This window comes from Schistocerca serialis, chromosome 6 (assembly GCF_023864345.2).
Source record: "Schistocerca serialis cubense isolate TAMUIC-IGC-003099 chromosome 6, iqSchSeri2.2, whole genome shotgun sequence".
NCBI classification, from domain to species: domain Eukaryota; kingdom Metazoa; phylum Arthropoda; class Insecta; order Orthoptera; family Acrididae; genus Schistocerca; species Schistocerca serialis.
The window spans coordinates 598,186,795-598,208,185 of record NC_064643.1 but is presented as its reverse complement, the minus strand read 5'-3'; the positions used below and the strand labels follow the sequence as shown (position 1 = coordinate 598,208,185).

The 21,391-nt window shown below is 42.1% G+C and overlaps 1 protein-coding gene across 2 annotated transcripts in view; it reads right to left on the bottom strand.

Moving 5' to 3' along the window:
- Positions 1 to 21,391, bottom strand: part of LOC126483846 (NBAS subunit of NRZ tethering complex-like) — a 405,587-nt gene that overhangs the window by 143,740 nt on the left and 240,456 nt on the right. Inside the window, exons 28-29 of one of the 2 annotated variants that reach the window (XM_050107060.1) lie at positions 16,878 to 17,146; positions 13,060 to 13,295 (exon numbers count right to left, since the gene is read on the bottom strand). In XM_050107060.1, coding sequence (XP_049963017.1) covers positions 13,060 to 13,295; positions 16,878 to 17,146 — 505 coding nt within the window. The remainder of the gene's footprint in view (positions 1 to 13,059; positions 13,296 to 16,877; positions 17,147 to 21,391) is intronic. The other variant, XM_050107061.1, reaches the window with a different exon arrangement.

Here is a 21,391-nt window from a genome sequence, read left to right as displayed (position 1 = left end):
ATTTGGAATAGGACTCCTTATCTATAACTGCATAATGGACTTGATCAAGGACTTCTCATCGAACTCCCCTAGAATGGCAACTTTAAAATTTAAAGCAATGAACTAAATGTATACAGTGATAAAAGTGCACACTCCAACAATGACAAAAACCCAAGAGACAGAAGAAATACGCAAAATTTGGGAAGAGGCTGACCAACTGATATCAAACATGCCGGATACTCATATTAAAATTCTGCTTGGAGATTACAAGGCAAACATAGCTCAAGAAAGAAGATATTGTACAATGGTGAGGAAATGACCAGCTCACATATTAGAAAAGAAGAATGTGCAATGACTGACTGGACTGAGTGTTAATCATGGACTTATTTGGGAACACAAAGGATTTATGATACGTCTACATGAACTAATGACCTAGAAATGCCCCAATGTAAAATTGGGAGTTCTGTCATGATCATACAGGCATAGATACAAATGGCCACAAAAACATTTTTAATGTCAAAGTCCTCATAAAAGTCAAGTTAACAGCAAAAAAAGAAACACAAATCATTCCAATCCAATATGACAAGGAGCCAGTTATTAAATAAATAACACAGTACATTTGGAGAAACCTAAAACACCTTTAAGTGACAAACTGATAATTAATAACCTGAAAACTATAGATGAAAAAATTGCGCCTAATATAAAAAGAAAGAAACGTGCTTGATAGAATGAGGACTGTGACAGAGCAATTAAAAGAAGACACAAGGCGTAAGTCAATAAGGCATCTCCACAAAACATTTAAGCCCACATTAGTTTCCTGCATCACTTCTTTTAAGGAGTAACTGTAACACACACTGAACTGCAGCTTGACCAGTATGAGGGCTCGTTTGGGTAGAGGGAGTGAAGAGAGGATGTAGGTGGCGATTGGAACGAGGGGTGCGGAATGGAGGATGATGGTTGGGAGGGATTAAAGGATTAAAGGATTGCAAGGACAGTTCCCACCTACATAATTCAGAGAAGCTTGCGCGTGTGTGTGTGTGTGTGTGTGTGTGTGTGTGTGTGTGTGTGTGTGTGTGTGTGCGTGTGTGTGTGTGCGTGAGTGTATCGTAGGGGGAGGGAGTGGAATTGGGGAAGGGGAGGGATCTGTGAAGCAACAACTGGAATAGAGTGTTTTATGCTCAGCAGTGTGTTCTGCCACTGACAATGAATGGTTAGCTCTGCTCTTCGCCACCATTTGATGGGGTCCATTCATGGTGTTCATGTCCTCATAAAATGCTGCGTGTACGTTTCAGCAGAGTAGGTATGTGACAACTGCTTTCACAGCTAGTCCTGACTCTGGATAGAATAAGCCTATGATAAAACTAGAGTAGTATGTGCTGGGTGGTTGTAAGAGGAGGAGGAGGAGGAGATTAGTCTTTAGTCCTGTCAACAATGAGGTCATTAGAGATGGAGGACAAACTCAGATTAGGGAAGGAAGGGGAAGGTAATCGAGCATGCCCCTTCAAAGGAACCATCCCGGCATTTGCCTAAAGTGATTTAGGGATATCACGGAAAACCTAAATCAGTATGGCCAGATGCAGGTTTGAACTGTCATTCTCCTAAATGTGAACCCCATGTCCTAACCACTGCGCCACATCGCTTCATATGGGTGGTTGTACTGAATAGCACATGCACCTGGGCATTATACAGGTGTATGATCTGCGTGGCAACAAGTGGGAAGTAGATGTGGCATCAGGATGGGATAGAGTATTACCTGGACTCGCTGGGCAGTGGGATGCCACTTTGAGAGGAGTGGAAAGGATTGTGGAGAGTACTTTCCTCAAATTTAAGCACAATGATAAGTAGTCGAAGTTCTGATGTACCACTACTGCATGAAAATATATTGCCCACAAAGCAGTGAAGCACATCAAAATGAATTATAATTATACCAGAGAAAGAAAGTTGCTACTCACTATATAGCGGAGAGGCTGAGTCGCGATAGGCACAACAAAAAGATTCACACGATCATAGCTTTCCATTGAGGCCTTTGTCAGCAGTAGACACACATACACACACACGCGCGCGCACACACACACACACACATGCAAAAAGCAATTTTCACACACGTCTGCAGTCTCAAAGAGCTGAAACTACACTGCGAGCAGCAGCACCAGTGCATGATGGGAGTGGCAACTGGGTGGGGCAAAGGAGGAGGCTGGGGTGCGGAGGGGGAGGGATAGTATGGTGGGAGTGATGGACTGTGAAGTGTTGCAGTTTAGAAGGAAAGCAGGAGAGAGATGCAGAGGGGTGAGGGGGTAAGTAGCAGAAAGGAGAGAAATGAAAATAAAAAGAAATTAAAAGACTGGGTGTGGTGGTGAAATGTCAGCTGTGCAGTGCTGGAATGGGAACAGGGAGGGGGCTGGATGGGGGAGGACAGTGACTAACAAAGGTTGAGGGCAGGAGGGTTATAGGAACGTAGGATGTATTGCAGGGAAGGTTCCCACCTGTGCAGTTCAGAGATGCTGACGTTGGTGGGAAGGATCCATATGGCACAGGCTGTGAAGCAGTCACTGAGATGATGGATATCACGTTTGGCAGTGTGTTCAGCAACTGGGTGGTCCACTTGTTTTTTGGCCACAGTTTGTCGGTGGCCATTCATACGGACAGACAGCTTGTTGGTTGTCATGCCTACATAGAATGCAGCACAGTGGTTACAGCTGAGCTTGTAAAACACATGACTGGTTTCACAGGTAGCCCTGCCTTTGATGGGATAGGTGATGTTAGTGACCTGACTGGAGTAGCTGGTGGTAGGAGGATGTATGGGACAGGTCTTGCATCTTGGCCTATTACAGGGGTATGAGCCATGAGGTAAGGGATTGGGAACAAGGGTTGTGTAAGGATAGACGAGCAAATTGTGTAGGTTCAGTGGACAGTGGAATACCACAGTACGAGGCGTGGGAAGGATAGTGGGCAAGACATTTCTCATTTCAGGGCAAGACGAGAGGTAATCGAAACCGTGGTGGAGAATGTCATACAGTTGCTCCAGTCCCGGATGGTACTTAGTTACGAGGGGAATGCTCCTCTGTGGCTGGTCTGTGGGACTTTGGGAGGTGGTGGGAGACTGGAACGATAAGGCATGGGAGATTTGTTTTTGTACAAGGATGGGAGGATAATTACGGTCAGTGAAGGCTTCAGTGAGACCCTCGGTACATTTAGAGGACTGCTCGTCACTGCAGACGCGACGACCATGGGTGGCTAGGCTGTACAGAAGGGACTTCTTGGTATGGAATGGGTGGCAGCTGTCAAAGTGGAGGTATTGCTGGTGGTTAGTAGGTTTGATATGGATGAAGGTACTGATGTAGCCATCTCTGAGGTGGAGGACAACATCTAGGAAGGTGGCTTGTTGGGTTGAGTAGGACCAGGTGAAGCAAACAGGGGAGAAGTAGTTGAGATTCTGGAGGAATGTGAACAAGGTCTACTCACCTTCAATCTGGATAGCAAAGATGTCAACAGTGAATCTGAACCAGGTGAGGGGTTTAGGGTTCTGGGTTTTTAGGAAGGATTCCTCTAGATTGCCCATGAATAGGTTAGCATAGGATGGTGCCATGCGGGTGCCCATAGCCATAACGCAGATTTGTTTGTAGGTAACGCCTTCAAAGGAGAAGTAACTGTGGGTGAGGATATAGTTGGTCATGGAGACTAAGAAGGAGGTTGTTGGTTTGGAATCCATAGGGCGTCTGGAAAGGTATTGTTCGATAGCAGTAAGGCCATGGGCATTAGTAATGTTAGTGTACGGGGAGGTGGCATCAATAGTGACGAGCAGGGCACCATGTAGTAAAGGCAAAGGAACTGTTGAGAGTTGGTCGAGGAAATGGTTGGTATCTTTTATATAGGAGGATAGGTTCCGGGTAATAGGTTGAAGGTGTTGGTCTGCGAGAGCAGAGATTCTCTCAGTGGTGGCACAATGGGACGTCCTGGGTGGTTGGGTTTATGGACTTTAGAAAGCATGTAGAAGGTGGGAGTGCAGGGAGTGGTGGGGGTAAGTAGAGAGATGGACTCTGGGGAGAGGTTCTGGGATGGGCCTAAGGATTTGAATAGTGACTGGAGATCCTGCTGGATTGGTGGAATGGGATCACTGTGGCATTGTTTGTATCTGACAGTTGACGGAGTCTATCTGCCATGTAATCCTTGCGGTTCAAAACAACGGTGGTGGAGCCTTTGTCTGCAGGTAGGATTATCAGATCGAGATCGGTTTTTAGACGATGGACTGCAGTTCTTTCTGCGGATGTAAGGTTAGTATGCATGTTGAGGGATTTGGGGAATGACGGTGAGGCAAGGTTCGAGGCTAAGAAATTCTGGAAAGTTAACAGGGTGAGGTTTGGAGGCAGTGGGGGTGGATCACGGTTGGACAGAGGAGTGAACTGAGTTAGGCAATGTCCAGTATTGGTCTTTGGTTTATTCTGATTGGTATGGTCGGTGGTGAAAAAGTGTTTCCACTGTAGGGACCGGGAGAAGGAGAGAAGGTCTTTAACTAGTCCTGCATGATTGATTTCGGGAGTGGAGGCAAAAGATGAGGCCTTTGGAAAGGACTGATATTTCTGTGGGACTACGGCTTCAGGAGGAAAGGTTCATATTAATTTCTTTTTATTTTTATTTCTCTCCATTCCGCTACTTACCCCCTCCCCCTCCGCATCTTCTCTCCTGCCCTCCGTCTAAACTGCAACACTTCACTGTCCGCCACTCCCATCATACTATACCTCCCCCTCCCCGTCCCAGCCTCCTCCTCCTTACCCCCACCCAGTTGCCACTCCCAACATGCACTGGTGCTGCTGCTCACAGTGTAGTTTCAGCTCTGAGACAGCAGACGTGTGTGTAAGTTGCGTTTGTTTGTGTGTGTGTGTGTGTGTGTGTGTGTGTGTGTGTGTGTGTGTGTGTGTGTGTGCGCGCGCACGGGCGTGTGTGTATGTGTGTCTACTGCTGACAAAGGCCTTAATGGTCGAAAGCTATGATTGTGTGAATCTTTTTATTGTGCCTATCGCAACTCAGCATCTCCGCTATATGGTGAATAGCAACTTTCCTTCTCTGGTATTGTTACATTCCACCTGGATTTTCCATTGTTTGAAATATAATTATTTACTTCTTCCCTGAAAAGCAACTACTATTTGAAGGGTTTTGTAGTGGAAGCCCTAGTGTCTGTTATTAAACATATATAAACAAAAAAGTAATAATGTAGGGAAAGTTCTAGTTGAGAATTGTGAATTATTTAGGAATAAAGTAGATGACTCGCTGGAAGGCAGAAGTGCTGCTTCATCGATAGGTACAAAAAAAAAGGTACAAAGCCAGCTCTTTCCTGGCACATGGTGAGTGCACTGCAGCGAGGTGGGGATGCAGGGTGGGGTGGGGTGAGGGATGGTGGAAGATGTGAGGCAGAGAGGGGGTAGGGGGAAGTGTCTAATGACTTGTGGAAGAGCGGGGGGGGGGGGGGGGGTCTGTCATCTGTGGGCTAACTATGGGTACGGTAGAGGGGGCATGTGGCAGAAGCTTGGGCACACGATTTCATAGCCTAGGGCTTGAGATGGCAGCACAAAACCAACTACCTGACATGAATTGGGTGGGGGTACTGGGACAGGGGATGATGTGTGTACAAACACACACACACACACACACACACACACACACACACACACACACACACACACACACACAGTCACACAGCTGGATGGGTGGGTGGGTGGGTGAGGGGACCTTACGTTTATACCAGGAAGGTTACGGGAGCAAGGGATGTGCTGCCGGAGTGATCCTATCTCAATGGTCCAACATAACATCCAACCCCTGCTTAAAGCCTTAGGCTCTTCCCAGAACATCTTCCCTGAATCCAACTTCCTCCTCACTCCAACACCCACCTTCCACATGTTCCCCAAAATCCACAAACCCAAAAAACCTGGACAACCCATAGCAGCTGCTTATTATGTCCCCACTGAAAGAATTTCGGTGTTCATAGACCAACACCTCCAACCAACTGCCCAAAGTCTAGTCACCTACATCAAAGATATCAACCACTTCCTTCACTGACTCTCCACTATTCCCATCCCTTTCCTTCTCTATCCCGACTCATCACTGCTGACACCACTTCCCTATACACCAATGTTCCTCATGTGCATGGTCTTGCCACTGTGACCACTGACTCTCCCAATGTCCTTCAGACTTCCTTTTTATATTAGTATGGCTACCAATCAGCTGTTCAACAAGATAAATGGTCACTGCCAAACTGTGGCTAAGAGCACAGTGGACCACTCTGTGGCACAATCTGCACCTGAACATAGCATAATTGATTTTAATGGCTGCTACACAACTTGGGCCATCTGGATCCTCCCCTCCACCACCAGCTTTTCTAAACTGCCCAGATGGAATTTATCCTTACAACACACCTTCTGGTCCTGAAATCATCCCAGCCTCAACCTTCTCTAGTTCTCTGCTTTCACACTACCCCCCCCCCCCCCCAACTCACTTCTCTGCCCCCAACCTGCTACCCCCCCCCCCCCCCTTCAGACTGCTGCTTTCGTCTGCCACAGCTGTGTTCTTGCCAGAGCAACCAGAGATAGCAGTCATGTGTGCAAGAGGTGGGCTTGCTTGTGCAACTGTGTGTTGTTTGCTTTCCTTTTTGAAGAGGCTTTGGTCAAAATCTTAATGTGTAACAACCTTTTAGTTGTACATGTCTGCAGCTCAGTATTTCATCGTTACAGTGAGTAGCACTCTATCCTTTTCATAACAATGTTGATATTCCAAGCTGAACTTTCCATTCTTTGATTTATGAGAGTCTGGAATTTATCACATTCTGTAGGACTGTGTGAAAATGTGACACAATTGGAGTCTACAGGATTCAGAATGGTAGAAAGCCGCACTAAGAGTGAAGCAGGAGGGTTTGGGACCTCAGCACTTGCATTCTTAGATGAGCAGGAGTGGATGCCATACACTCAACAGCTTCAGAATCAATGCAGAAGAGATCACCCATTTGTCATACACTTACACAGGCCGAAGTCTAAACTACTGTGTTCAGAGACTCATACCACAGGTTCTACATTTGGTTGGGGTCGAAAACATAACTTTCGGAACAGACATTTCAATATCGGCCCTCTCAACCACTATGATAGGGGTGGCCAGCATTCAGTATACCTCAGAAGCTCCAGAAGAGACCACATAGTGAACACCACACAAAACACCAAGCCTCTCAATGCATGTAGCAAATTTGGTTCAAACAAATAAAGTGGGCAGTTGTAAGTGTACTGAATACACAATATACAACAGTGAAGAGCATGACTAAAGAAACATGGGGACCTGAGTAGCATCACCAGCATCTGATGATGAGAGTGTGCTAAGCCAACAAAATGTTGTACCAGTGGGGTAGTCACAGCAGGATGCATGCTGCAAAATTGGCTTTGCAGCTGTGACACTGGTATAAACCTGATACCATCACTGAAAAACTGTGAACCACTCAATGAGTGGTCCATGTACTCTGATGACTTTATCATTATGCCTCATTGTTTTTCAAAAAGCAATAGAACAGAATTTTTTTTGTCACATGGCACGTCACATACAGACATTCGACTGGAATATTATTGACTCCTCAATAAATACAGTTGTATGCCTACACAGGTGTGTGTGTGTGTGTGTGTGTGTGTGTGTGTGTGTGTGTGCGCGCGCCAGTGTATACCCGTCCTTTTTTCCCCCTAAGGTAAGTCTTTCCGCTCCCGGGATTGGAATGACTCCTTACCCTCTCCCTTAAAACCCACATCCTTTCGTCTTTCCCTCTCCTTCCCTCTTTCCTGATGAGGCAACAGTTTGTTGCGAAAGCTTGAATTTTGTGTGTATGTTTGTGTTTGTTTGTGTGTCTGTTGACCTGCCAGCACTTTCATTTGGTAAGTCACATCATCTTTGTTTTATATATATATGATATGACTTACTATACGAAAGCGCTGGCAGGTCGATAGAAACACAAACAGACACATACGTACATAAGCAACAGTACCTCCATTATGACAGCTGCCACCCATTCCACATCAAACGGTCCCTTCCCTACAGCCTAGGTCTTCGTGGCAAACGAATCTGCTCCAGTCCAGAATCCCTGAACCATTACACCAACAATCTGACAACAGCTTTCGCATCCCGCAACTACCCTTCCGACCTGGTACAGAAGCAAATAACCAGAGCCACTTCCTCATCCCCTCAAACCCAGAATCCCCCACAGAAGAACCACAAAAGTGCCCCACTTGTGACAGGATACTTTCCGGGACTGGACCAGTCTCTGAATGTGGCTCTCCAGCAGGGATATGACTTCCTCAAATCCTGCCCTGAAATGAGATCCATCCTTCATGAAATCCTCCCCACTCCACCAAGAGTGTCTTTCTGCCGTCCACCTAACCTTCGTAACCTGTTAGTTCATCCCTATGAAATCCCCAAACCACCTTCCCTACCCTCTGGCTCCTATCCTTGTAACAGCCCCCGGTGTAAAACCTGTCCCATGCACCCTCCTACCACCACCTACTCCAGTCCTGTAACCCGGAAGGTGTACACGATCAAAGGCAGAGCCACATGTGAAAGCACCCACGTGATTTACCAACTGACCTGCCTACACTGTGATGCATTCTATGTGGGAATGACCAGCAACAAACTGTCCATTCACATGAATGGACACAGGCAGACAGTGTTTGTTGGTAATGAGGATCACCCTGTGGCTAAACATGCGTTGGTGCACGGCCAGCACATCTTGGCACAGTGTTACACTGTCCGGGTTATCTGGATACCTCCCACCAACACCAACCTATCCGAACTCCGGAGATGGGAACTTGCTCTTCAATATATCCTCTCTTCCCGTTACCCACCAGGCCTCAATCTCTGCTAATTTCAAGTTGCCGCCACTCACACCTCACCTGCCATTCAACAACATCTTTGCCTCTGCACTTCCGCCTCGACTGACGTCTCTGCCCAAACTCTTTGTCTTTAAATATGTCTGCTTGTGTCTGTATATGTGTGGATGGATATGTGTGTGTGTGCGAGTGTATACCAGTCCTTTTTTCCCCCTAAGGTAAGTCTTTCCGCTCCCGGGATTGGAATGACTCCTTACCCTCTCCCTTAAAACCCACTTCCTTTAGTCTTTCCCTCTCCTTGCCTCTTTCCTGATGAGGCAACAGTTTGTTGCAAAAGCTTGAATTTTGTGTGTATGTATGTGTCTGTTTGTGTTTCAATCGACCTGCCAGCACTTTCGTATGGTAAGTCACATCATCTTTGTTTTTAATAGAGGGAAACATTCTACGTAGGAAAAATATATCAAAAACAAAGATGATGTGACTTATCAAATGAAAGTGCTGGCAGGTCGACAGACACACAAACAAACACAAACATACACACAAAATTCAAGCTTTCGCAACAAGCTGTTGCCTCATCAGGAAAGAGGGAAGGAGAAGGAAAGACGAAAGGATGTGGGTTTTAAGGGAGAGGGTAAGGAGTCATTCCAATCCCGGGAGCGGAAAGACTTACCTTAGGGGGAAAAAGGGACGGGTATACACTCGCACACACACATATCCATCCACACATATACAAACACAAGCAGACATATTTAAAGACAAAAGCAGACATATTTAAAGACAAAGAGTCTTTAAATATGTCTGCTTGTGTCTGTATATGTGTGGATGGATATGTGTGTGTGTGTGAGTGTATACCCGTCCCTTTTTCCCCCTAAGGTAAGTCTTTCCGCTCCCGGGATTGGAATGACTCCTTACCCTCTCCCTTAAAACCCACATCCTTTCGTCTTTCCCTCTCCTTCCCTCTTTCCTGATGAGGCAACAGTTTGTTGCGAAAGCTTGAATTTTGTGTGTATGTTTGTGTTTGTTTGTGTGTCTGTCGACCTGCCAGCACTTTATATATATATGGTTATAATAGAGGGAAACATTCCACGCAGGAAATATATTATTTGGTCCTGTGGGGCTATCTGAGTCAATGCCACTTAATCATGGAATGAGTCAGTACACAGTTTACAGAATGCTGATTAGAACATTCATAGACAAAAGAAGCTAAAAAAATTAATACAACACCAAAAAACATCATGAGAGAGTATAAAAGTAAATAATGCATAATGGAATAAAGTTCTGAATTACAGTTAGGAACTCCTGTACAAACAGGAGTAGTGTGCCATAAGGCAATCTTTCAACTTATTCTGGACAGCTTGGGGTTTATCACTCAATGTTTTTCAGTTCTGTGGAAGCCTAGTGAAAATGAAATCTGCTGAGTACTGCACACCTTTCTACACAATACTTAAGGAAGTGTTTTTTAAGTGAAATTTGGTTTTCTGTCTCTTTTTCACTGAATTTATGTTGTTCCTTCTTCTGAATGAGTCAGCACTGTTCATGGTAAATCTCACAATTAGGTATTTTCACAGGGATAGTAGAGCTAGCATTCTGAGGCCTGAAAGACAGCCTACACGAAGTTTGTGACCTGAAACAGCAGATTCGCCTCACTGCCCTTTCCTGATGGGTGCACATAGTTGCCCCAAGGTAGGATACCATAGCAGATAAATGGATGGAAGTAAGCAAGCCTGTGTTTCACAGAAAATTATTCTTATTATGAAGATATCAGCATTCAGTTTCTGTACATCATCTTGAACATGATACTTCCTAGAAAGCTCTCATCTGCATGCACTCTCAACTCCTAAGAATTTAAATGGTTGTCTTCACTCACCATTTGCCTACCTGGTACAGTAAAATTTCCCTATCACAAGAGCTCCATGTCAGAAACTCTATGCAACAGAACCCTGAACAGAATCGACTGTGAATTGCTCCCCCCCCCCCCTTCCTCCACAAACCCTTCTCCCCATTGATTATGTGAGTTCAGTAGTCAGATGAAAATCTTTAGTGAATAACCTCCTGCTTTGTACTTTCCAAATATGAAATGAACCATTGTGGAGGTTTTTCACCTAATGTTACAATGTTCCAACTTTAGGTATTAGCTTTAGTAAAGAGGAAGAAGAGGAGGAGGAGGAGGAGGAGGAGATTAGTGTTTAACGTCCCATCAACAACGAGGTCATTAGAGACGGAGCACAAGCTTCCCTTTCAAAGGAACCATCCAGGCACTTGCCTGAAATGATTCAAGGAAATCGCAGAAAACCTAAATCAGGATGGCCGGAGATGGGTTTGAACTGCCGTCCTCCCAAATTCGAGCCCAATGTGCTAACCACTGCGCCACCTCACTTGGTATTACTTCAGTATTCCATGCAGGGGCATAACTAGTCACGAGAGTCCCAGTGCTGGTACCTATGGTGCTGCCGCCGCCCCCCTACCCACCCCTGAAAAAAACCCTACCTTTTCTCCTTTACCTTTACTCATCAAAAACACGGTCCACATCTCATCTCTTGCAGCCAGTACTCACACCCCACTTCTCTCCTTCTCTGACAACTATGTCATCAACCAAGCAAGCCAGTCTCCTCCCGCTTGGATCAAAAAGTAAAGTGATAATAATTTTTTTTTAGAACAGTCTAATTAATTTTAATAAACATCTGCCCTCGGTAGCTGAGTGGTCAGCATGACAGAATGTCAATCCTAAGGGCCCGGGTTCGATTCCTGGCTGGTCGGAGATTTTCTCCGCTCAGGGACTGGGTGTTGTGTTGTCCTAATCATCACCATTTCATCCCCATCTATGCACAAATCGTCGAAGTAGCGTCAAATTGAAAGACTTGCACCAGGCAAATGGTCTACCCGACAGAGGCCCTAGTCACATGACATTATTATATTATAACAGCTGAAACAGCTATTTGTCTGTGCATCATTGCACACATCAAATACTGCACACCTTTGCTGTGGTTTCTGGACAAAAATTTGTTTCATGCAACTCTCCATGCTTGTCAATTCCAAGCAAGTCTCTTCATTAAACAACACAAAGTCCAGGATGGAACAACAAGAAATAATCAAAATTCACTGCCTAAAAACTGACCGTGACCTTATAACCCTACCTGCTGAAAAAGTCACCACCATTGTTGTTCTGAATCACAGGGAATACCTGGCAGAAGGCTCTGCCAGCTGTCCGATACATCCATCTATAAGCCCTGCCACAGTAACTTCCAGAAAACGAGTCGTATCTCCAATCCCTCCTCAAATTCTTAGGTCAGTCCATAAACCTCTCCACTGAGTGTCTCTCTCTCTCTCTCTCTCTCTCTCTCTCTCTCTCTCTCTCTCTCGCTCGCTCCCCCCCACCCCCACCCCGCCACACTCTGCATAACCATGACCTATCATCCTATACTGAAGACATCAAACATTTCCTCTACTGCCCATCCACAGTTCCTGTTCCTTTACCAGCCAGCACTATGCTTGTCACTGCTCAAGTCACCTAGCCTCTACACTACCATCCCCAACACCCATGGCCTTGTTGTTGCTGAACAGTACCCTTTCCAAAGCCTGACTGACTCCAAACCTACAACGTTCTCCCAGGTCAAGGTGACCATGACCAATCATGTTCTCATTCAAGTCTCAGATGTGTGTGCAAGTTGTGCTTGCGTGTGTGTGTGTGTGTGTGTGTGTGTGTGTGTGTGTGTGTGTGTATGTGCATGTGTATCTACTGCTGACAAAGGCCTTAATGGCCGAAAGCTATGATTGTGTGAATTTTTTATTGTGCCTATCGCGACTCAGCATCTCCGCTATATGGTGAGTAGCAACTTTCCTTCTCTCCTATTCATTAGTTTACTATTTATGATGGGGTAACTCTACCATACCACATACTAACTTATGAAATTGAAAAGCTACTGGTGTCAAGTGATTATGACACTTACTTATTAGCAATTGTTAAATAACCAACATCTCAGTCACTCGGTTTCTATCCAGTCACTAACTTCCAAGGTAAACCTGCCATCAACCCAAAGATCAGTTTGTGCACCATAGTGATAGTGAAGTACCTTGACATTTAAATGGACTTATTCAAGAAGTTATATGGGAACCTACAATTTAACATGCGTTCTGATCCATGATGTGACCGTTTTATGTAATAAACAAAATATAATAATGGTAAAAAAGGAACTAGTCTGCATACTTGAATACAAACACACAAACTGGTGATACGCACCTCAGAAGGATTATACAGAAACATGTCCTCAATAGCCGTTTTTTCTGACTGAGAGCCATAAACAGCAGAATAACCAGTCAGAGCACAATAATAGCAAGCTATCTGTATTGAAATAGCTGTGGCAGGTAGGCTGTCCAGGCAATCCTTCACCCTGTTTATGTCTGGCACCAGAAGCAGGTGAGCCAAGCCAAGGGTGGTGTCTTCAGGCAGCAAATGTTTTGCTAACTGAAGGAGCACTGGAATCCACACCAAATTTCTAGCAGTTAGCAAACTTTTAAGATTTCCTAAGTAAGCTTAAACTGAATGACAAAAAATAAAAGTACTACTTACATTTAAGAGATAGTGTAGACAGAAATATCAATTATCAAAATATTGCTAAAATGGTATATAAATAGAATGGAAATAATAATGCTATACTTTTTGGTGAGAACATTTTTGTAACTAACAAGATGTTTGTGAGCGTAGTGAAACTATGAAGTGTGCAGAATCTCCCCAAAATGCCAATAACCTATTGTGCACATAGCTGTAGATCTATCTTTGAGGAATGACACAGCTTATAACAGTTCCCTCATGAGTCTCAATTAAGAATACATAGTAAGTAGACTTCTTCAATTTAACATTCCAAATTTTGAATACCATGGAACTCAGATGTTGAACTTTGTGAGTTGTGGAACTGTAATTATGTCTTATGGAGCTGCATTGCACTGCTTCTTATTTGTTGTCATTTTTCATTCTTATACACAATCATAAAATGTGTTTGGGTTTTCCCTTTTCTTATTTCTATTTTTGTGTTGTAATTGTTTTTTATAAATGTTTCACTTATTTACTAATACTTAAGAATTATTTTTATAACAGTAACTTCTCATTCACAAGTAATGGGCTGTTAGTGAAACAAACACACATGAAATAAACTGGAGATTTTGATTCACAAAGGATGCATATTTTTGATATTACAGTGTAGGTCATTCTCCCATGATTTAGCTTGAAACTAATATATGGGCAGTTTCTACAGCTTTCATTAAATGGTAAAGATAACTGTTTGTTATGCATTTTTTCTCTTTCAAGATCCTTCCCACAAAATGCATTTGATTAAATAGCTTATTTCCCACCCCCTTTTGCTTCAGGTTTAATCTTTTCTACTGAAACACCATGATCTTCAGGCATCATATGTTCTTCATACTTTAAATGTGTACATCTCATCTCGCATTGCTCCTGGAATGTCATTATTTTTACTCTCAACTATCTCTGTTATCAAGTGGAGGCATCACCTGCAGGGGGAACAGTAACCATTAGAAATTAAGCTCACAGAGCAGCCACAAGTTGGATATAACTTTGCTTTATTGACATGTTTCATTCGACAAATATGCCTATCTTCAGAAATTTAGCAGCCAGGGGTCACATATTGAATGTATCTGGCTGTGTAAAGCACTGTTGTCATCAATGAAAAAATTTATAAAAGAAGGTTACAATTATGCAAGCTTTCGGAGCCAGTGGCTCCTTTTCTTGGCCACAAGTGTTAAAGGGGAAGGAAGAGAGGTGAAGGAAAAGGACTTGAGAGATATAGAAAAAAAGGTAAAATTCAGCAAAGTCACCCAGAACTGTGGGTCAGAGGAGACTTACTAGACAGGATGAGAAGACCATCCCATCCAGTAGGTCTCCCGTGACCCGCAGTTCTGGGTTACTTTTCCAAAATATACCCCTCTTCCTAGATCTCTCCAGTCATTTTCCTTCACCTCTTCAACCCTTCTGCCTGAAAAAGAAGCCACTAGCTCTGAAAGCCATTATTGCTATTCATCTCTTGAATTATGTAAATGCTGCAAGTAATCTTCACATGCTTGTAGAATTTATTCATCACTTGAACTACATGAGTGCAGAAGAAAATCTTCAAATGTATAGTTTTTTCTCTGTTGCAGTTAGATGCCATCTGGCAGCTTAACTGGTATTATGTGATGCCTACCCAGTAAAGTTTATGCTTGTGTTTTTATAGACTACTATTGTTTCAATTAACTCTCTTACTAAGTTTTCATCCTACCCTCTCACATCATTTTAAGAACATTTAAAAAGAGTTTTAATTTGATTCAGTACATTCTACCATGCTCCGATTAACATTTGCTTGAATCTTTCATCTTCCCCTTAATAATTTCCTCATTTAGTTTAAGGTTTTCTTTTAATTCTTCATACCTATAACATCTTTTGGTGTTTGTGTAAGTTTCTTTGTAAAATAATTGCTGCTTTCATCTATGTATGTATAATCATCATTTTCTAATATACTGAATTTGTTGCTTAGTTTACTCTGGTAAACCTTCCAGTTCTTAATGACGTTCTCATAACTCACACATCTGAATTCCTTTCTCATAAGTCAGCTTCTTTCTTGCTTTCCAGCTACTTCACCATGAACCTTAGGAGTTGACAATTTCTGGAAATTCAAAAGTAATTCAGGGCAATCTCTTTCAGTATAATTTCATTGTTAGAGAAAACAGACAAATTTATTTTTGGTTCCCTACGGTCCTCACCAATTCAATTTTCCATTTTTTTTTTTTTTTTACAGTAGAATGAGTTACAGGCAAACAAGTTGTTATTCTTAATAAATTCTACTAATGCCCAGCCTTTATATTTCTAAATATCCAGTGAATAACTGTTTGTGAATTTTGTCCTACTGTTCATCTTGTAGAGGTCTCTGCTATCATTTATCAGCTTGTGTAACTCTCTAAAGAGTTATTCCACCTCCTTGTTAGAATGTGAGCATCTTTGTGTACAAACTTGAATGATTAGCATAAAATATCTTTTGTTTATCTTATTTTCAATGCACTTCTGATTACAATATTGTAACCCATTTGATTTTATTTAATTCTTATTCCAACTCCACTAAGCTTATCAATTGGATTCTCAAGTTATACAATTCACTGTCGCTAAATAGAAAGAGAAACAGTTGTTGCTGAAGTCCATGTAGTTGTCTCTTTACCTAATTTCATGTAGCAATGTCTGAGCACACAAAATTCTATTTTATCACTAACTTTCAAGCAAAACAGAAAAGACAAAATAAACAGAAGGGATATTTATACCTACCTTTCACAATTTCATTTATTTCACAGCAGTTTTGACAGGCATCCAATGCAACACTGATTACTTTTTCCACAATGGGTATTCATAGAACAATTTTGGAATCATAATTTCTTTGTTAATATCAAGTTTTTTCCTTATAAGTCTCTTTTCAATGATTTTTTTCCTTCTAGTGTGCATGTGTATGACTAAAGATGAGCTTTAAAATTTCCAAAGCAATTTGGTGTTTTATTTCAAAACAAATCCTAAAGACTATCCCTCCATGCTTCTGCAGAGCCAGCACAAGTCTCAGCAATGCAGCCTCTACCAAGTTAATTCAAAGACATGCAGGGTACTTTACAATTTACATTTTTGGGCAATCATGGTAACAGCGGATTTATGAAAACAAAATTCACTTGGGTAAAGAGGGGCCATTAACTGCAGTGTAGTGATATAAAACCAATATATACTGAGCTCTTAAGAAGTTATTGTTTGAATTTTCCTGAATACAGGATAATGAAAGTCTTTTTTGAGTGACATGTACTGTGTGAAAATCCCCCCCCCCCCCCTTTCCCCCTTTCCTCCTACCTTCCCCAAAACAAAGCAATAATTCTGGACTGGTGTTCTATAATATTAAGATCTGTTATGTACAACAACAACAAAGCAAATTATTGAACCCTTCATCAGCTCTCTGTGTAACAAACATTTTTATGCAGTTATGGAATTTACCACACATTAATTTATTACATGCAAGAGACAATAAAATATGAACAACTAACCAGCAGTTGTATCCATCCTGCTAGGTCCATCTCCTGCAGCTCCTTCTAGCAAAGTAATCCTCAACAGAGCACGGCACAGTTCGAGTGCAGGATTAATAGCTGCTATATCCGGTAGGAAAAAGTCATCATACTGCGGATCAAATACTCCTGCACGACATTCGGAGAACAGAGACTTGTAGAACTGTGGCACAGCCTGGAGCGAAAGTGGTTCCCCTTGATCGTCATCTATTCCAGATGACACATTGTAGTTTCCAATTTGTACCCAACTGCTAAAACAAAAAGCAATGAAATGTTTAATATGTCAATGGTAGAGACACGAAAACAGTTTTATTTTCTGCCAAATGTGGCCTTGGTTTTTTTTGCCAAAGGCTGTGTTGGTCTTTTTTGCCTAACATGGGAATACAGCATTGGTTTTTTTCTTTTGTCAAACATGGAAATCCAGCATGAGCCTTGCCCCCCACCACCACACCCACACACACAAACAAACAAAAAAAGTGGCATTGGATTTTTTTTGCCAAATATGGCATTGGCCACTTCTGCCAAATACGGCATTGGCTGCTTCTGCCAAATATAGCATGGTTTGTTTGCAAAACACCGCATTGGTTTATTTTGCCAAATGCCACATTGGTTCATTTCACCAAATACTGTGTTGGTTTGTTTGCCAAGTATTGCAAATTCTTTTCCCAATAATACACTGGTCTTTTTTCCCCAATATGTCGTTGGTTTTTTGCCAATATTGTGCTGGTTTTATTTGCCAATAATTCATTTGTTTTGCCATTGCCGAATTTCGCAAACAGCACTGGTCTTTTCCCAAATTCGGCATCAGGTCTCAACAAATTCAGTGGTTTTTTTTTTGCTAACTTTGGAGCTATTTTTGCCATCAGATCAAAGACAATTATACATGAAATGAACTACCATTTTAAGACCATACATGAACCTCAGCCTTGAGGAGATCAGAAGTCTAAATGTAATTTTAACAGTACATAACTAAGAGTAACTAATATCAAAAGACTGTCATCCTCACATTTATAATATTTTCATTTAAAAAATTACAAATTTCGTGATGTATATAAAAAAAACTGTCAAATTCACATTATTTCACTAAAAACCATTTTAGAGTTGTTTTTTTCCAAGGTACCATTTTTGTGAAATTTTTCTGTTCCTAGTTAATGGAAATTACTTGCTGGGATATAAATAATGGAAAGAGAAAAGGTAAGAACTCACAGTACTGTTGAGGCATTAAGCCAGTGACAAACACACAAACAAGACTGAGAACACTGCTAAACTTTCAGACAAATTTTTCTACAAAACACACACACACACACACACACACACACACACACACAACTATATTACAGATAAATAATTGGTTGTGTATGTACATGTGTTTGGATAGCTATGAAGGAGGATTCATCACGAAGTTTGTCATCAGTCTCACACTTGTTTATGCGCCTGTTGGTGACTCAATGCCACAACTACACAGCAAGCTGTTTGTTACCTTTATTCCTTCCTTTATTAACATATTAATTAGTTATTACCTGTGCATTTCCTGCTATCATGACTGTCATTTGCTCTTAGGAAGTCGTTACTAAAAAAACAGTTTTGATGATTAACAAGACTCCTGACATTAAACATACATCATATTCCTTCAAAGATTCAGTCGTCATGTTATATATACACTGGCCAGCATGAAAAACTCAACACTTCAATTTCTTACTAAAACTGAATATTTTTTAAATTTATGACACTTCTGAGACACTGATCCACTATCTTATGATAGAATATTGCAGTAGTGTCCAACAATGAAAAAAGAAAGATGATTATAAACAGATTTAATAAATCAAGCCAGAGATGCACACTTCATGAAAATTTTGAATAAGCTCATAAAGGTAATACACGTCTGTTTCAATGTTATTCACTTCACACTTCACTTCACAGACCTCCGAGATGATCTCTGAGACCTCTGTTCACGTCTTCAAAGGCACGTATTGCCAACTCTTGCACCACTGATGGCATTCAACTTTTCAGGCATGCTCCTGATTAATGTGGTAATGTCTTGTTGATGAATCATATCCCCTTCCATAGGTCATGTAGGATCTGTGGATAGTGCTATGGGCTCTTCTCGCCAGGCGGTCCCAAATCTGTCCAATAGGATTCAAAACAGGGCTTAGGACAGGCCAACCCAAAGCATGAATCCATGTTTCATCTAGAACTCTTGCACAATTCTCACAACATGTGGGCATGCATTGTCATGCTTTAATGCAAAATCGTCACCAATAAATGGAACAAAGGCACAACATGATACAGAAGGATTTCCTCTTCATTCTGATGTGTGCTAAGGCTCCCATGCTCCATGAAAACCAAATACGTCCTTGCAGCTGTATTGATTCCTGCCCACACCATCACAGAACCACCCTTACAAAGGCATGGTTGAGAATGAGCAAGAGAAATACTTTTCCCCTGGCCATCTCCAGACTCTCTCTTTTCTGTCATGTGATCAGAGCCCAAATCACAACTCATCAGTGAACAACACTTACTCTGATTGTTGTACTGTTCAGCCAAGATGTTCCCTTGGGAAACATAGTCGAGGTGTGCAGTGCTATCAGGTGAGTCCCAGACCTGAAGAATGTCTTCTCTACATATAATTGGCTTCTTCCAGTCTTCTTCAAATGGTTCTCTCACTAACATTGACCACTCAAACCTGTGGAGTCAATTTTGTGCTTCAACAGCAGTGATGTGACAGTTGTGGAGAACTTGAAATTGTAAGAAGTGGTCGTCTCTCTCCAATGTTGCTCTACTCGGGCCTGGTCTCCTTGCAAAGCCTACAGATTCCCTGTACCTCCATATAGCTCTGGAAATCGTGGTAGGTGTAGTCCTTAACACTTCTACAACGTAATGCATGCTGTGGCCATCTCCCACCAAAGCAATAGCTTTCACAGCTTTTTCAGCAGCATGTTTACTCTAGACAGCTGATTACGACTGTAACACAAAGATCCTACAAACACGTTTGATTGAAAGGGGAACAATTCAGGGTAGAACAATAAGTGCTACAAGAGCAGGAAAACATTATTCGCTCACCTTCAATGACTTGTTTTCCAGGATGCATGGGAAAAAACAACTGAGGCTAGCGCAATAAACTATCAGCACTTCATTGTTTGCTCACAAAGCAACACCAATAACATACCCCTTCTCAAAAAACTGGTTGAAGTGCTTCACTATAAATAAATAGATAATTACACAATCATTTATTGGGTGCTGCGTTTCTTGCTTATAGTCTGAGCTTGAAACATGTACATTAAAGTTTATACACATTTGTTAATCACACTCTAAAATCATTTATATGGTGTTGAACCACTTGTATGAATATCAAGAGCTAAGATGGAAACCCAGTTCTAAGCAAAGAAGGAAAAAGCAGAAAGGTGGAAGGAGTATACAGAGGGTCTATACAAGGGCGATGTACTTGAGGACAATATTATGGAAATGGAAGAGGATGTAGATGAAGATGAAATGGGAGATGTGATACTGCGTGAAGAGTTTGACAGAGCACTGAAAGACCTGAGTCGAAACAAGGCCCCGGGGGTAGACAACATTCCATTAGAACTACTGACGACCTTGGGAGAGCCAGTTCTGACAAATCTCTACCATCTGGTGAGCAAGATGTATGAGACAGGTGACATTCCCTCAGACTTCAAGAAGAATATAATAATTCCAATCCCAAAGAAAGCAGGTGTTGACAGATGAGAAAATTACCGAACTATCAGTTTAATAAGTCACAACTGCAAAATACTATCGCGAATTCTTTACAGACAAATGGAAAAACTGGTAGAAGCCGACCTCGGGGAAGATCAGTTTGGATTCCGTAGAAATGTTGGAACACGTGAGGCAATACTGACCCTACGACTTACCTTAGAAGAAAGATTAAGAAAGGCAAACCTGCATTTCTAGCATTTGTAGACTTAGAGAAAGCTTTTGACAATGTTGATTGGAATACTCTCTTTCAAATTCTGAAGGTGGCAGGGGTAAAATACAGGGAGCGAAAGGCTATGTACAATTTGTACAGAAACCAGATGGCAGTTATAAGAGTCGAGGGGTATGAAAGGGAAGCAGTGGTTGGGAAGGGAGTGAGACAGGGTTGTAGTCTCTCCCCGATGCTATTCAATCCGTATATTGAGCGAGCAGTAAAGGAAACAAAAGAAAAGTTCAGAGTAGGTATTAAAATCCATGGAGAAGAAATAAAAACTTTGAGGTTCGCCGATGACATTGTAATTCTGTCAGAGACAGCAAAGGACTTGGAAGAGCAGCTGAATCGAATGGAAGTGTCTTGAAAGGAGGATATAAGATGAACATCAACAAAAGCAAAACGAGGATAATGGAATGTAGTCGAATTAAGTCGGATGATGCTGAGGGAATTAGATTAGGAAATGAGACACTTAAAGTAATAAATGAGTTTTGCTATTTGGGGAGCAAAATAACTGATGATGGTCGAAGTAGAGAGGATATAAAATGTAGAATGG